Source organism: Chlorocebus sabaeus, chromosome 8 (assembly GCF_047675955.1).
Source record: "Chlorocebus sabaeus isolate Y175 chromosome 8, mChlSab1.0.hap1, whole genome shotgun sequence".
Classification (NCBI taxonomy): Eukaryota; Metazoa; Chordata; class Mammalia; order Primates; family Cercopithecidae; genus Chlorocebus; species Chlorocebus sabaeus.
The window spans coordinates 4,118,330-4,136,803 of NC_132911.1; the positions used below are offsets into that span (position 1 = coordinate 4,118,330).

The following is an 18,474-nucleotide window of genomic DNA, read 5'->3' on the forward strand; positions in this document are numbered from 1 at the left end:
CTCGTAAAGTGCTGGGATTACAGACATGAGCCACTACAATCATGTAAGCAAACATGTATCCTAAAATATTGTGATGAAAATCAAATATTATGAGAAAAGATTAAAAGTTATAAGGCTAACACCTGTATTTTAACCTGTATTTTCTCGTAAGTATTTTTATCCCTTGTATATGTTACATCTCAGAAATACGAAAAAGGCAAAAAAAAAAAAAATAGTATAAATTCTGGTCACATCATTGATATATTAGTTGTTATGTAACAAAGAATTGTTCTGGTCTTTATCCCTGATATCCAAGAGGTAAACTCTAAGCCCTTGGTATTTCCCAGGGGGCAGGAGTGCCTTTGTGGTCCATGGAGGAGCTTCTCACACCACACTGTTTGTGGTCATTGTGATGATGACTGTGATTATGGTAACTCAGGAAGGGGGCTGGGCAAGCTGGAAAGACCAGTAATAGGATTAGAGGGTCGAGGCATTGAGCCATGTGATATCAGCGCAACCTCCCAATCTCTGGGCAGGGAAGGGAGCTGGAGGTTAAGTTCAACCCTGTAGCCAATAATTCAATCAACCTTGCCTGTGTCAGCAAAACCCTGTAAACACTCTGGCACCAAAGCTCGGGTGATGATGCACTTTGAAGTGCTGGAAGTCCTGAGGACACAGAGGCTTCCTGTTTGGGACCTTCCCAGATGTCACCCTATGAGTCTCTTCATCTGGCCAGTCCTGGTTTGTCTCCTTTGTAATATAATCTTAATCATATGTGTAAGTCCATTGCTTTCTCAAGTTCTGCGAGGTACTCTAGCGAACTATCAAGAACTGAAGGGACCACGGACCCCCTAAATTGGTAGCCAGTTGGTGAGAGTGCAGGTGTCCTAGGTGACCCCAGGGCTTGGAGCTGATGTTAGAGGGGAGTCCTGTGGAGAAGCATGAAGTGCACGAACTCCGTGCTAACTCCAGGAAATTAGTGTCAGAATTGCATTGCAGTGGTGTTTATTTCAAACATATTTTTTCAAATTTTCTCCTGGCCAACTCCAAAAACTGAAGTTAATAAGAAGGAGATTGTTGTTATTTTTCATGCATACAGAGGTAATGTGGTCACTTCTTTTTTTCATTAGTAAGGCATTTCCCTGCTAACTTTGGCTAATCCAACATGCAGCTGTTTTAATTTTGCCATTTCCTGCTTTCTGCTGGTAATGCTTGCTTTTGTGTGTAAAATGTGTTCTGTCACAGATTCATGACTGAGAACATTAGGTTAAAAACTTAATTCAATATTAAATATTCTCTTTTGAAAAATTAGCCTATTTCTAATATTAATTAGGATATATGAAAATATTACACATCTGAAGCTAAGCTCACTTGTGATAGTTACTCAAGGGAAGGCTTAATATGAGGTTGCTGTACAACAGTTGATAAATCCAAATATATATGAATGATAAGATTTGATCCTCAGATAAAAAGTGGTAAAACACACACTTTGTAAGCAGATTTTACCAATTGAATTCATAGACTGTGCGGTAGGTGCTAGGAATTGTGGGTGACACTCAGAGATTAATATAGATTCTGAAGAAACTTAAATCTCTAGAAAATAAAAGAACACTTTACTTAAAAATGACCAACCCAATTCAATATTTGAGTGTAGTGTATAGAAATGGACACAGACTGTGTGGCTCCTGTGACTTGAAGGATTATCCTCTCTCTCTTTCACTGATTTGTCTAGCTATATTTTACTCATCTGTTAAGATATTTTAATTTTTGCCAGGTAGTTTTTTTTCTCTTAAATCTTAAAAAAAGTGTGACTTTTTTCCCTCCTATAACACCCATCACCTGCCTGTAATGCTGTCTATTTACCAAATATTATTTGTATAATTACATTAAATGTTGGCATCTGTGTAGATTTTAACTTGTGTTGTTGTTGATGTTTTTTAATGACAGAGGTCTTATCTTCTATTCCTAACGACAAACACAGTGCCTGGTATCTAGCAGGTACTTTAAGAGATCACATGCTAAGCTAAACTATTGCAAGAGCTATGTGCTCAGGGGAAGAACGAGGGGCTTCCTAGTGGAGATGGGCCTTGAGTTCTAGCTTTTAAGGACAGTAATGGGTTATTTGAAATAAAAGTTCCTGAAAGTATAAATAGTACACAGACAGACAAACATGGACTGTGAGTGACAAATAACAATAAGATGGTAGGTTGGCATTTTATTGCCCAACACCTTAAATGACCATGCCCAAATAAAAATATGGTTTTATTTGCTGAGAACCAGAGATAAGATCTTTGAACCATTTGAAGTGATAAAATGGAAGTTGTCTTAGACATTGTGAATGGCCTGTACACTATCTATTTTCTTTATTTTTTTAACCTGTTGAGTAAAAGTAGAATGGAAATGTTTAGGGAAGAAATATTTACAGTTAAGAAAAAAAAATATATATATATATTCCAGCCTCCCTTTGCAGTAGAGATAAACAATGGACAGAATTCAGACCAATGGGATAGAAGGAGTCAGCTGCTGCAAGCAAGAAGGCACTCATGGAAAATATTACTTTTTCTGTGTCATCTTGGACAACTCTCTAGTACTTAATCTTTGTTCTTCATTGGTAAAAGACAGATAATAATCCCTTAGAACTTAGCTGGTGCTGTCATATTGGCTAGTTTTTGTAATTTTAGTAGGGACGGGGTTTTGCCATGTTGGCCAGGCTGGTCGCGAACTCCTGACCTCGGGGGATCCGCCTGCCTCAGCCTCCCAAAGTGCTGGGATTACAGGCGTGAGCCACCGTGCCTGACCCTATTCAAGATAAAATTAAGCATTCATGTTAACACACATTCATAATGGGGCAAAGTAAAGGCTCAGGAACTGTGGGCGACTGTGGGGACAGTGGTGACCAGGGTCAGTGATGACCAGGGTGATAATGGCAATATTGATCATCATCACTTCTCTTCCATTCATGAAGTTTGAGTCCTAATGCTATTACACAAAGTGAAAGAGGGAGGTGTCATGCATCTGGAGGCAGGATATCCTGTTAAACAAAAGCAAAATTGAGATCCAAATGACGCACCAGGGCAATGGGAAGAGGAGACTTGCAGGGCATTTGGAAAGCAGAATCCTCAAGGCGGGCGCATTCGTGAGAGTCGGAGGTGCAGGGAAGAGTAAGAGAGGGTGGACTTGTAGTGGACTACAATTTCACCTCTGGTTACATATGAGTAGAGTAGAATCTCAGGACTAGCTGAGCCCACATGCTCAGTGTAATATTCCCAGACTGCTTAATGTCAGGCCGTGCATTTGAAGAGGTGAGAACTGTTTCCTAACCTCTGCCTCTTCGCTGCCTCACGTTATTATTCCTGGCTTCTGCTGCCAGCCTGAGAACCTGCTACACGTCAAAGCTGTGCTGCCTGACACTTTTAGATCGATCTCCTGCTCGTGGAGAACACAGCCTTCTTTTTCTCACCTGTTTCTCGATGGTCTTACTCTAAGACTTTCAGCACTAGAGCAACCCTTATGGAGACAGAAGAGTTGTGTAGAAAATGTCTACGTGGAGTGTTTGTTGTTATTTAGGTTGTTTTCTCGGTGTTTGCAGATTTTGAGTCACAAAGGTGAGGAAATTGATTCCATCTTACCTGAGAAGCTTCCCAGTCTGGGTGCAGTCACGTCCCCACCGTCGTGGATCTCAAGGGAGTCCCAGTTTTGTTCCGTGGCAAAACTGATCACTTGGATCTACCAAACCATAACATTAAGTTAATATTGATTTTTGGCTTAACATAATTAGTCTAATTAGATGGGGTATTGGGGTTTTTCATGATTAACGTGTATATATAGGTATATACCTGTACCTGTATATATACTTATATATATACCTTAATCATGCCTCCAATACCATATTTTTTATACACACACACACACACACACACACACACCTTAATCATGAAAATCTATCTATCTATCTGGCAAAATTTAAAAAACAAACCATGAAAGAACAATTTATTTTTCTTTTCTTTTTTTTTTTTTTTTGAGATGTAGTCTTGCTCTGTCACTCAGGCTTGAGTGCAATGGCATGATCTTGGCTCACTGCAACCTCCGCCTCCTGAGTTCAAGCAATTCCCCTGCCTCAGCCTCCCTAGTAGCTGGGATTATAGGTGTATATCACCGCGCCTGGCTAATTTTTGTATTTTTAGTAGAGATAGGGTTTCACCATGTTGGCCAGGCTAGTCTCGAACTCCTGATCTCAAGTGATCTGACTGTCTTGGCCTCCCAAAATGTGGGGATTACAGGCATGAGCCACCATACCTGGCCAAGAGAACAATTTCTACAAATGGTACTTTTGATAGTTTTTATTCTAAAAAATTTAAATTTTATTCTAAAAAATTATATTTATTCAAAATAGAGAAACACGATTAGAAATATTTTGTGGAAATACTAAGAGAAGGGAAACAGAGTATAGTCTATGTATTTAAAATAACCAATATAAAAGGAAAAAAAGAAAGAGAGAGAGAGATGGAAAGAAAGAAAGAACAAAAGAATGAAAGAAAGCAGCCCACAGACCCCAGCTGAGCCCTGCTGTAGACTGTGGACTTCAAGGACTCACCTGAATTCCCGAGCCCTCTGTAACTATGATCTTCCATATACAGTTCAAGTTGTTTCCGTAGGGCTCAGGGTAGCCAGGGGACAGAATTGTACCTCTTCGCTGAGTGAAATTACCACTGCATGGTACTAAAAGACAGAATCACATGTCATGAAATAAAGTGCCACGGTACAGTGTTGATTTGGCATGCAGTTTTCTTCCACTGTGTGACCAGACAGTGAGAGAAAATGTATGTGAACAATGATACGTTAAATGGCATTTTGAGCCAAGGTAAAATTTAGTGTTTTCTCTTTTCAATTAGCAATATAATTGATTATTACCTATTATGCTACTGAGTTATAGATCTTGAGTCTATAAAGAAATCTATCCAAGTTCTCTAAGAAGGGACGGTGTCTAATGATGGCATCTCCAAAGTGAATTCTGTTTAGAATAATTTACCGACTATAATTTAAGGACCTTGGCAGAGTCTTCTCTTCTCCATGCAGACATGCATCTCCAAATGATATTAATGGGATTTATGAGCAAAGTCAAGAGAAGAGGTGCTTAAAATGTACAAATGATTCAAGTGCTAATCATGATTGTACTAGGGTTTTCCACACAAAATGAAGCAGGTAAACTATCACAAGGTCATTGTTATTCAGCCTGCATTTTATCTATTACTTTTCAAACATTCATCAGCACCAATTTATTAAAAGGACGATACACAAGTAACATAGCAAATCAACATGATAATGATTTTTTCCCAAAACAAAATTATGTTCTATACTCATGACTTTAGAGTTGATGGCCTACTTCACAAATATGGAGAAGGGAAACATGCTTTATCCTTACTAAGATGAAGAATTGTTTTATGAAACACAGTAATTTTTAGCGTTTGGCTACTAACTCAATTATTTCCCATGAAACAGATTGCCCTTTAAATGGGTCATGAGCCAGACGGATTTACGTAGCCTGGATAGAAGCACGAGAAGCAACTCTTTGGCATCACCACACAGTTCTGGTGGGCAGCCCTGTGCCCGCGATTCCCGCTGAGGGACACCGCTTACCCACACAGCTGGGGATCGTGTCGTTCCACTGTGCCAAAGCATTGGGCACGGACTGGCAGTGGAGCGCCGTGGAACCCTGAAGCAGGTATCCTGGGTTGCACTCAAATCGGACGATGGAGCCTGCTGAAAACTCAGAACCAATTCTCCTTCCGTATCTGGGCTCGGGCACAGAGCTGCACTGGGTGTCGCTGGTACGAGGAACAGCTAGAAGCAAAGCACAGGACACAGCCATCTGTATCTCCATCAGCAAGCCAGGATGTTGTGTGGGAAGTGGGTTTAAGATGGGGCCAAGGAGAGCTGATGTAGACAGAGAATTTAATAACACCTCCAACAATCACTATAGAGAGTGATTTGAAGAGCTGGGACCACGCAGAGCTGGTGCAGATAGAGAAGTTAATAAAGCCTCCAACAATCGCTATAGAGAATGATTTGAGGGGCTGGGACCACGCAGAGCTGGTGCAGATAGAGAAGTTAATAAAGCCTCCAACAATCGCTATAGAGAATGATTTCAGGAACTGGGACCACGCAGAGCTGGTGCAGATAGAGAAGTTAATAAAGCCTCCAACAATCGCTATAGAGAATGATTCCAGGAACTGGGACCACGCAGAGCTTGCGCAGATAGAGAAGTTAATAAAGCCTCCAACAATCGCTATAGAGAATGATTCCAGGAACTGGGACCACGCAGAGCTTGCGCAGATAGAGAAGTTAATAAAGCCTCCAACAATCGCTATAGAGAATGATTTGAGGAGCACGTTCCCAACTGCACTTCGTCCTCAGGACCATATCAGTGTCCTCACTTCAGATGAGGAAAACAGCATAAAAAGACTCAGTGCCTTATGAGGACTGATTGATATTCAGGTGATTACATTTAATTATCCTGCTGGTGATAGTGAGATGACTAACAAGGTGTACTTCTCCTCACAGGCCTCATAGTCTAATGAGAAAATCTACCACATGAATGATTTCTTACAATATGGCCATTGTGATGCAATAAAAATATTAAGATAAACTACCATCATATCCAGCAATCCCACTGGTGTATACTTATCTAAAGGAATTTAAATTGGGATCCCAAAGAAATATCGGTACTCTCACATTCATTGTAGCATTCTTCAAAATATTCTAAATGTGCAAACAACTTAAATGTCTATCATCAGATGAACAGATAAAGAAACCGTGGAGTAGATACTCAATAGAATACTATACAGTCTTGAAAAAGAAGAAAATCTTGCTATTTGTAATAACACGGATGAACCTTGAGGACATCATGCTAACTGAAATAAGCAAATAAGCAGTCACAGAAGGACAAACACCTTATGATTTTACTTCTGTGTGGAGATCTAAAGTAGTGGCACTCACAGAACCAGAGAGATTTACAATGGTAGTTACTGGGGGCTGGGGAACAGGAAAACGGGAAGCTACGTCTGAGTGGGTATAAAGTTTCAGTTATGTAAAATGAGTAGGTCCGGGAGATCTGCTCTACAAGCACTGTGTTTACAGTTAAGAGGGTAGATTTCCTAATGAGAACACTTGTTCCACATGCAATCGTGTTGCCTTTAGTCCTCCCTAAAGTCACCTAGGATGAGCCCAAATCTTAACAAGCCCCGGCTGGGTACGGTGGCTCATGCCTGTAATCCCAATACTTTGGGAGGCCAAGAAGGGTGGATCACTTGAGGTCGGGAGTTTGAGACCAGCCTGGCCAACATGGTGAAACCCCGTCTCTACTAAAAAATACAAAAATTAGCCAGGTGTGGTGGCACATGTCTGTAATCCCAGCTACTCGGGAGTCTGAGGCAGGAGAATCACTTGAACCTGGGAGGCATAAGTTGCAGTGAACCAAGATCACGCCACTGCACTCCAGCCTGGGCGACAGATTGAGATTCTGTCTCCAAAAAAATAAATAAAATAAAAAATGAAAAAATAGCAAGTCCCTCCGGTTCTCTCTTGACGAGACTTTCCTAGGTTCTGCATAATGGGTGGCCTTCGTTGTTGCAGCAAGCCAAAACCCAAGTATATGGAATGACGCGTGTGTATCTCAGGTCTTCTTTGGGTAGTACGTACTGACAGGTGAGTATCAGTGCAATGTGAGGGGTGGGATAACTATTCAGGTTGCAAGGCAGAAATTGCCACCTACAGGAGATATTCCTGTTTATCAAAAGGAGCATGGACTAAAGATTAAGAAATACTTCAATTGGCAAAGAGGTCCGTCACACCAGGCAAACTCTGAAAATAGTTATGCACTTCGAAATTTGCGTATTTTGCTTTTGTCCTCTGCAGTGAAAAAGACAGTATTCAGGTACTGTCTCTGGGATTCTATCCTCCTCAGTCCTTGTGTGTCTTCATCCTAAATGCACAGTCCTTTATCAGAATGTGCTCATGTACTCATTTTCTCTTAAAATAATCCTTCTATCTTCCCACAGCTTTTTCTAACACGCTAGAATCTGTTTTATTTATTTATTTTCTGTTGAATTAGAACAAAAACCGACATGATTTGGGTAACTGCTGCTGGGGAAGCAGTTCCATGAAAATGGAAATTGGCAGATTATTTTGATTAAACGACGTTTCAATTTGGTGTTGAGATATTTTCTATAAAAAGGAAAAATTAATAAAAGTGTCTACCTTTCTAACAGCACTGATGTGGAAAATAATTCATGGTTTATCAGAATCATTCTTCTCCAAGCTAAAAATGAAATACAGAGTAACTATAATACTCTATTACAGGTCAAGTATCCTTGATCTGAAATGTTTGGTGTTTCAGGTTTTGAATTATTACAGATTTTGGAATTTTTGCATAAACATAATAAGATACCTTAGGGATGGGACCCAAGTCTAAACATGAAATTCATTTATGTCTAATACATGCCGTATACACACAGCCTGATACACCTTCTACACATGCTTTATCCTTGTTAAGATGATGACTTCGTTTATGAAACACAGTAATTGTTAGGGTTTGGCTAATACTCAATTGTTTCCCACAAAACAAGTTGCTCTTTAAATGGGTCACGAGTCAGATGGATTTATGTAGCCTGAGAAACACGAGAAGCAGCTCTTTGGCACCATGGAGAAGCTCTGGTGGGCAGCCATTTTACACAATATTTTATATTTTAAAATACAAATACAATATTTAGATTATTTTGTGCATGAGACAAAGTGTTGACAGCATTTTCTATTGCGATTCGTCCATTACATGAGGTCAGGTATGAAATTTTTCCTTTGTGGAGTCATGTTGGTGCTCAAAACATATCAGATTTTGGAGCATTTAGGATTTTGGATAGTTGGATTAGGGATTCTCAATTCATATAACAAAATAGTTCTTGAAATTATTTTTGTCATGCCTGAGTATTTTGTTAGAGTTGAATAATGGTAAGAAAAAAAAAAAAAAGATATCCCATAGAGGCTTCCACAATCATCTCAAAGATCTTTCACAAAATGAAGAACTATTGCCAGTGGTGATTTTTCTACTTATGCTGGATTGCTTACAAAATACCCGCTATCGTGGCAAAGGTTCCACTTATCTAAGAGGCTTCAGGTATTGCATCGCTTACTTGTATATTTGAGAGCTATGAAAACATATTTTTATCTTTGAGAGATACAGGGTATCACTGTCATTCCAAGTTCCCAAAATGAGGAGAAATACAGCACCAAGGGCCATGTGTACACAAGTCACTTTCTTCATGAATTTGATAGTGGTCTATTTTCAAGGAAAATGACAATAAATGAAGAACACCTGCATCTGGATAAATAACGAAGAAAGATTTTTAGAGGAAGAAGTTTAGAAAGTGAAGAGACCAATTTTAAGTATTTGAGACAGTAGGACAGGGAGAAGCTGTGGAATGGAGACATCACAGCTCCACGGAATGTCTGGGAAGCGGGTGGGTGGAAATCAGACCGTGCTCTGTAACTTCCTCCTCCCCACCAGTCCTCTGGCTCTGGCCCTTCGCCTGGACATTTTAGACGGCATCCGAGAGAAATTCTATTGTCTGTCATCATCATTCTCTATCTTTTAGTAAATATTTCATGCTGCCATGAAGCCAAATTGAAATCAGCCCAGTGGAAAAGTGAGCAGGAATGAGGTCAGCCTGGAATAGAGGGTGATCAACGAAATGATTGACTTCTCAGGCCAGATAGCCATGTTTCTTCGGAGGCAGGACATCCTCCTCCGGGGCTCTGAGGTGCTGTAAGTGGGAAGCAGTGCAAATGTGTGCACACCTGTGGGGAAAAGCCGGAAACGTATTGTGACAGGTTTCATGATCACCCTTCAACACCGCAAATGCTCTCAGCTACAGTTACATGCTGCTTCTTTACTGCACCTCTGTTACAGTCGATGTGAAAACCACAACAACAATAATAAAATAAATCCGAATGCATGGAGGACTCACTTGCAACACCTCAGTGGAGCAGTTTTGATTTAGTGACTGAGGGACATTTTCTATCTCAAAATCATTCCTCTCTCATGGTTGAAAAATCAGGTTGGACAAGCCATTACTAGTCAATGAATTAAAATATGTATCACTGGATTGCAAGCAAAATTTTACATTTATTCTTCTTTGCAAAGAATATGTATTTTATAAGCTCTTGATACAAATGTGAGGTTTTAGATGTGGAAAACCAACTAAGCCACATAATTCATGCCATCTAAAAAGAAGAAGAAACCAAGGGAAAATCAATCAAAACATGTATTTGCCTGCCCAGAAATAACCTCAAGTAAAGAAACTCTGAATGTACATCTTTCCTACCCAAATTGAGAAAAAAATATTTCTGTGTTTATAGCTCTGTTTATTTTCAGGAGACCATTCGATTAACTATTTTATTTTATTTTATTTTATTTTATTTTTCAGGTGGAGTCTTGTTCTGTCACCTAGGCTGGAGTACAGTGGTGTGATCTAGGCTCACTGTAATCTCCGCCTCCCAGGTTCAAGCAGTTCTCCTGCCTCAGTCTCCCAAGTAGCTGAGATTACAGGCACATGCCACCACACTTGGCTATTTTTTTTTTTATTTTTTTGTACTTTTAGTAGAGATGGGGTTTCACCATGTGGACCAGGCTGGTCTTGAACTCCTGAGCTCAGACGATCTGCCTACTTTGGCCTCCCAAAGTGCTAGGATGACAGGCATGAGTCACCGTGCCTGGCCTAATTGACTATATTTCCATGAGTGCTAAAGAGACCAAGTCTCTCCAGCAGAAGACTCTGGAAGAAGAAAGCCTGGAGCTCCTGAGCCTGGGATGCAGGTACTGCTTCAGGTGAGGAGCCTGGGAGAGGAGAACCCAGGTAGAGATGGTGACTTGGAAAACATGACTTGGAAAGAAAAAGTCCCGGCCAATGGACATTTATAAGCTGGGCACTACGGAGGAGGTTCAATATAGAAATATGGTTTCCTTTTCCCTTTAAAACGTACAGTAAATCCTTGCAGTTTACTCATTTTGGTGTGAGTGTGTTATTTGGAAGGAACTGAAGGCAGCATTGAATTCTATGTTGAAACAAATTACGGGAATAGGCTCTTTACGAAAACAGACAGGCATAAATATAAGACCGCTGAAAAAAAGTAGCGTTGATGAGGGACTCTCCCACATGAAGGTTTATTGAGACACAATCAATCATGCACATCAGAGGGATGGGGGAGAAGACAGGGCAGGATGGGCAGCTGTGACTAGCCTGCCTTAAATCCTCAGGAGCCTCGGAGCAGGCAGCAAAGAGAAGGACGTGGGCTCTGCCTCCCTTGGCCTCTGTTTTCAGGAGGATTGATTCTAATGTTGAAAGACATGAATTACCAGCCAAAGCAAAGTCTCTAAATGCGATGTAATTACTTAATGGTATAGAATCAATGGCCTCTTCTAATCCTGGAAGAAGCAGAGTGTGCTGGAGTGACTAAGAAACGGTGTGTGTGATGTTCTGCTTTTGCATTTTGCTAAGAATATGTTGATTTTAGGCGTGATCTATTTTCTGTGAAATGGCAAAGATCCCTAAATCTGTATAACCACAGCCAATCATGCAGGTTCTTCCAGTCCCTGCTTGATGGTACAAGGCCAGGGAACTTAGACAGTACAGGGGAGGCTACAGGACTTCCTCCACTGCGAACACTCAGGGAATTCCCGGGAGCTCAGAAACTGGTATAAAACACTTTCTGCTTGATGCCAAAAAGCAAATGTAAAAAGCTGAACATGTTCAGCATTTAAAAGCAAGAATTGTGTATCTCCCATGTCTTCAAGAAAGCTTGCTAATGCCAGGAAAAAATGTAATCATGGTTCAGACTTGGAATATTAAAACTGTCAGAGGTGTTTGATCCAGAGAGGCTCCATCTTCAATAGGGGCTGTGTAAAATGAGACTGAGACCTACTGGGCTAAATTCACAGGAGGTCAAGCATTCTAAGTCACAGGATGAGATAGGAGGTCGGCAGAAGGTACAGGTCACAAAGACCTTGCTGATAAAAAGATGTAGTAAAGAAGCGGCTAAAATCCTCCAAAACCAAGAAGGCTTCTAAAGTGGCCTCTGGTCATCCCCACTGCTCATTATACACGAATTAAAAAGCATTAGCATGCTAAAAAGAACACTCCCACCGGCACCATGACAGTTTACAAATGCCATGGCAATGCCAGGAAGTTACTCTAAAGGGCCTAAAAAGGGAGAGACCCTAGTTAAAGGAATTGTCTACCCCTTTTCCAGAAAACTCACAAATAATCCACCACTCGTTTAGGATATAATCAAGAAATAACAGCAAGTATAAGCCGCTGAGTGGCCCAGGCCACTGCTCTAAGGGGTAGCCATTCTTTATTCCTTAACTTTCCGAATAAACTTGCTTTCACTTTACTCTATGGATTCGCCTCAAATTCTTTCTTGCGAGAGATCCAAGAACCCTCTCTTGGGGTCTGGATCCGGACCCCTTTCTGGTAACAAAACCATTACAGAGACTCTCATACTTCAGGAGGGGAATAATTCGATTTCTTTTCATGCCAGCTTCTCACCATAGCTTTTGCTTCTCAATGCTATTTGATTATATCACAGCTGAGGGAGTGGTTACTGATTCAGAGTGGTTACTCATTCAGAGTGGGGTGAAAGATTGGGTGGGCAGGACGCACGCCTGAGCCACAGCTGCAAACAGTGCTCCATTATCACCGAAACCTGTTGGTCATGCAGGTCACTCATCTCAGTCTCCACACCACTCCTTCTGTCACTGGAGACCAGTGGATTGTAAGTGCTTCCTTTCTGGCAGAGTGGATTATGACCATGCCGGTTTATTCAGCGGCACCAAACTAAAGATAAGAGAAGCTCCTCGCAAGTACTGGCTCACCATGGACACATCCATGCTGAAGGGTTATCCAGTGTTTCATTCTGAAGGGTCACTTGCCACAGCCTTCTCTGGGGTGCCCTGTGATCTAACTCACACCTTCTTCTCTCATGCTCTCCAAATGTACCCTTCTGCTCTCAAGCAGTGTGGAAAACAAACAAAAACCCAGCAATTGCATAGGTTCACTAGAATACTGCATTCAAAAGCCTCTAGACTTCCATTGCTTCACAAGTTCAGAAAGATGGTAACATCATCATTAATTATGTCTTCATATCACCAACCAGGATGACATGGGTGGTGGGGAGCAGAGGGCTAGAGACCATGATCTGTGCATGTCTGGAGTCACACACACGTTTTCTGCACACTGACACTGTTGCAAACATTTTTCATGGCAGCCCCAGCAGCTCTTTATAACCGAACTGTGTCTGTTAACAAGGGTTAGGTACCCTACAACCATGGAAATCATAAAGTCTATGTGCAATTTGAAGTTGAATTTGTTTATGAAAGAATGAAGCTGTAGTGGTGTATGAAAGTACTGTTCAGAATATTTTTATATAATAGAGTTCAAATAATTTTTAGGCTTCAGTGTAACTACTGTCTTTTAAAAAGCAAAGTTCAATTTAACTTTTCATGTGTACTCAAAACTTTCACCATTGCTGTTGAGGAATTCATAAGTTGCATTTATAATTCTAGTTCTTTACCTCCAGAAAAACTTAGTTTTTGATAAAAAGACATCAATTTTTTGCATAAACACACTAGTAGGAGCAAAGCAAGAGAAGGAGGTATTTAGAAATTTATAAAATATTAAGGATGTTAGAGTCATTATATACTCTTGAGGCCAAGAAAAATAAATTTCCTCTATAAATGATGTTCTTTTCTTTCTACTTTTCTGTATCTTTGACATTTTGATGAAAACGTATTACTTTAAGCAAAATTTTTAAAATACATGCCTTCCAAGGACAACATTTGAATATAAGACACCAGGATATTTGCATGCAATACGTTATCTGATGATCTGATAGATTTTATAATCTTTATCAAAAACCAAAGAAAGCCCCTTATAAAGTCAGACAAGGTCAGTCACTTGAGCATTGCCAGGAGAAAAAATGTTCAGGCAGCCCAGTTTCTTTACACATCTTACTTTGGTCTAAACATGATTCTGCTTTTGCAAAGTCAGATAGAATTTATTTGAAAAAATTAGAAGTAGTAAGAGACGGGTTGTTTCAACAGGCCACACTCTAATAAAGTCCGTTTTTAAAAACTACTGGATAATTATCTACATTTTAATAAAAGATGTAACTTATAACAATGTAACTCCTTTTAATGCATTCGCATCTCCATTCATTCAATGGCTACTTACACAGGATCAGAGAGATCTTTGTCTCCCGATTAACTGTTAAGCATCATCCTCATTCTCTTCCCATCACTCTTTAAATTATCTAATTGCTGAAAACTGAAGGGTTTTTACACTGAACTGTTTTGAAGTCATGAAATTCCGAATTTGAGATGATTAGAAATGATTGATAAATAATATAACATTGTTATACTCCATCTTTTTTTAAAAAACATAATATCAATAATGTTTTCTGGAAGAATCTTTATTAAAGGAAACATTGCTAAGAAAAGATGTTTCTCCAGATCTGAAGAAAATACTTAACAGTGGCCATTAGTATCTGCAGCCTCCAGCAAAATCGAGACCTAGAAAAACTAAGTATTGCTTCTTATTTTTGAACACACAGTTTATCTCTGAGCATGACATTTCTTCCAGATCTCAACCTTTACAGTCATGACAAGCTCCATCCAAAGACTTACTCCAACCTTCGGAAAGTATATGAACAGCTTATGTGGTCATTTTTTCAAGTTCATATAATGAATATGCAAAACAAAAGTGAAACATATTTGGAGAAAATTCTTAACCTTTCAGAATCTTTGAGCAATCTCAAATATTTTTTAAAAGGTTTAAATTAAAAAATAAGTATAAAGGTGTAAAAGTACCCAAAGTAAATAAAACACAAACAAAATAAATAGGTATTTGGTTAGGATAAGAGATGCATGTGTGATATTTTGTTTTTTGTTTTGTTAACTTTCCTTTTAAGCTTAGTTTTTATAATAAAATGTAAAATTGTATAATGCATTTTAAATATATTTCATATATCATTACTAAGATCTAAACTATTACAAAATACTTAATTAGATAAAATATTGTATTTGAAATCACCTTACAAGATGTGAAGAGCTACAGAAAGGTAATATGATCAATATTTATTCCCTTCTAGTGCCTGATAAATGAGACATTATTGTGTTTTGTAGTAGAAATAAGAGTTTCAACTGTCAAAAAATTGTAACATTTTTATTAAATAACTTCATTATGAACATACGAACACCTCCAGCTCCTTAAATATGACAAAAATGCCACTGAGATGTTCTGAGTGCTCTGTCTGAGACTGGCGGTGTGTGCAGTGTGAGGAAGGACCACAGTGACATGTGGAGACGTGGGGAGTGACCTCACCTTGATATACGAAGTGGAAGCCCCTGGCAGAGGCACCGCTCTTCGCACTGAATCGGAGCAGAATTTGATTTGACGTAGCCAAGGGCAATGTTTCCCCTAGAAATGAAGACAGAGATAATACATGGGATTCAGAAAACACACAGCACCGTGGAAGACAGTCGTATTTTGGAAAACGGTGATAAAGCTGAAATTTCACATTTATTGTTTGAACTTTTAAAACATTTTCACTTTGTGGTTTAAAACTCTAATATTTTGTTTTTATAAAGATTTAAAAACTCTGTCCCAGGCAAGAATAGGCAGTGTATTTGATTAAAATATACTGTAATCATTATTTCACTGATGATTTCATTTGAAGAAAGCACCAATGGTAGGTCTATATAATAGAGGGGACAGAAGTAAAGGGTGAATCATTTGCTCAGAATCACCTTAATTTGATTTTAGCTAAAATGAGAAGAATTTTACTTAAAATTTTTTAAAAAGTCACTGAATCCAAAGATGATTTTTTAAAAATTAAAGGATTCAGAAAAGACCTTCTGAAGTATATTTTTAACCTTTAGAAGCACATATAGGCCAGGCGTGGTGGCTCACACCTGTAATCCCAACACTTTGGGAGGCTGAAGCTGGTGGATCACTTGAGGCCAGGAGTTTGAGACCAGCCTGGCCAACATGGGGAAACCACATCTCTACTAAAAATGCAAAAATTAGCCAGCTGTGGTGGCACATGCCTGTAATCCCAGTCACTCAGGAGGCTGAGGCAGGAGAATTGCTTGAACCTGGGAGATAGAGGTTGCAGTGAGCCAAGATGGTGCCACTGCTCTCTAGCCTGGGCAACAGAGTGACTAAGACTTCGTCTCAAAAAGTAATAATAATAAAATAAAAATAAAAAATATATAAAAGCACATATAAAATGTGGAAGAGTCTGTCTCAAGCAGTGGTGGGAGGCCTGTGAATAGGCATAAGCTTTTCAGAGGACAATGTGTTACTAATAATCAACATATTTAACATGTATCCTCTAATGCATTCTTAGATACGTCACTGAACCCTGGTAGAAAATAACAAAACACAGGTCTTAAGACTTTTAGTTAATAATGAAATAGTGAAAATCTGGAAATAACCAAATCTTAACCTTAATTGGTCAAAGCTTGTGATGCATATAGTTTACTAGGCAAATTAGTGAATGTACTCAGTACCAAACTGATTTAGTAAATGAAAACGTATCAGTACAAATAAGGGGTAGGTCATCAATTAAAAGTGGGGTTAAATTGTGCTACGTTAAACCCACAGAATACCATTCAGAACTCAGAGTAAGGACATTGGGTGTAAACAGTGTTTGTTAGAGACAGATTTCTGTATGTGATTTTAAGGGTAAGAATGGGATAAAAATAAGTTGTGAAATAACTCCATGTTTTATGGGGGTTCTTGTGTGTTTGCATGCATGTGTGGATAAATGTATGCATGTGTACATGTGAAAATGGGTAGATGTGCGGTTATTAATGGGTCTCTCTATGTAGGACTTACAGGTTTAGAATGATTTGGACCGAAATGTTAATCATTTTTATATCCAGAGGGGAGGTTAAGACACATGGGATACAAAATTAAATGCGGATGACAGTTGATTATCCCACCCTCTTTTTTGGATCTTTGCCCCTTTTACTGAGATAAATATTTTATTTTCTGCAATCTTAGTAAGATGATAAAAGCAGGTGATTTTATATCTGAGATAAAAACACTTTTGAGAGCTTACATCTAAAATAAGATTTTTCTAAGCACACACACAGATTCAAAAATGATTACATTTCCCATTCATCAAAACAAAGCAAAAGAAATAGACAAGTTAAAAATCAATCCCCCTAGCTGTCTAAACTAAATTAAGCACAAAATGCTTTAAGACTTACCTGAGTGAGACCCAGAGAGCGAGCTGAGAAGTCTGGCCTGTGCATGGGTTCCATCGAATAATTCGGCCAAATCATTCAGGGCCGTCTGGAAATAGGCAAACTGTCCAAAGACCACTAAAAAATAAGAGGGGGGGATGTTAGCACAAGATGCTCTAAGAAAACAAAAGGAGATTTTTGATTTCACTGAATATCTATTAATTGATATTATCCTAAGAATCTGGTAAAAAATAAATATTAACTTATTTTCTCTGCTTTCTAAGTTTTCAGTTGACGAAACCATTTTACTTTGCTTCTTGACTTTTGGCATTTAATAAAAGAAAAAATACTCTTTTATTTCAAATTTGAACATTAAATGAAGAATGTTTTTGTTTTAATAAACACAGCATTAAGAATATCTGGGCTGGATGTGGTGGCTCACGCCTGTAATCCCAGTACTTTGGGAGGTGGAGGCAGGTGGATCATCTTGAGGTCAGGAGTTCATGATCAGCCTGGCCAACATGGTGAAACCCTGTCTCTATTAAAAATACAAAAATTAGCAAGGCTTGGTGGTGGCTGCCTGTAATCCCAGGTACTCAGGAGGCTAAGGCAGGAGAATAGCTTGAACCTAGAAGGCAGAGGTTGCAATGAGCTGAGACTGTGCCACTGCACTCCAGCCTGGGCGACAGAGTGAGACGCTGTCTCAAAAAAAAAAAAAAAAAAAATCTGTAAAGACTTCCCTATATTTTCAAATATTTAGCAACATTTTATTCAATGAAAAATAAGCAAAGGATCAAGCCCCATGTGAATTTAAATTCCTCACAAAAGGTTATTATAATGCCAAATTCATATTAATACATTACCGTATTCATACAAACTGATTTACACACGTGATACTGTGGCATATAATAGGAATCACTTGCTGTTTTCCACTCTACAATTTCATTTACCCTACAGGTTATGAAAGTTGTGTGAACACACATCCTTCAAGTAAAACATAACTATATACTTTGTGACTTCAAATTTAACTGATACTGTGTATTCAGATTGATGATACAGAGAGCCTTTATATATGCAGGAAAACCTGTGATTTAGTATATATTTACAAGCAATGAACAACTAATCCTTTTCTTATTTATTGTAAGATTTGTACTACAATCATTCTAAACCATTATGAACAAGAAATGGAGGTG

General features: G+C 39.0%; 1 protein-coding gene across 2 annotated transcripts in view; it reads right to left on the minus strand.

Moving 5' to 3' along the window:
* Window positions 1-18,474, minus strand: part of CSMD1 (CUB and Sushi multiple domains 1) — a 1,948,922-nt gene that overhangs the window by 247,548 nt on the left and 1,682,900 nt on the right. For both annotated transcript variants that reach the window (XM_073017922.1, XM_007961594.3), the window contains exons 32-36: window positions 17,306-17,419; window positions 15,411-15,506; window positions 5,617-5,820; window positions 4,574-4,698; window positions 3,609-3,705 (exon numbers count right to left, since the gene is read on the minus strand). In XM_073017922.1, coding sequence (XP_072874023.1) covers window positions 3,609-3,705; window positions 4,574-4,698; window positions 5,617-5,820; window positions 15,411-15,506; window positions 17,306-17,419 — 636 coding nt within the window. The remainder of the gene's footprint in view (window positions 1-3,608; window positions 3,706-4,573; window positions 4,699-5,616; window positions 5,821-15,410; window positions 15,507-17,305; window positions 17,420-18,474) is intronic.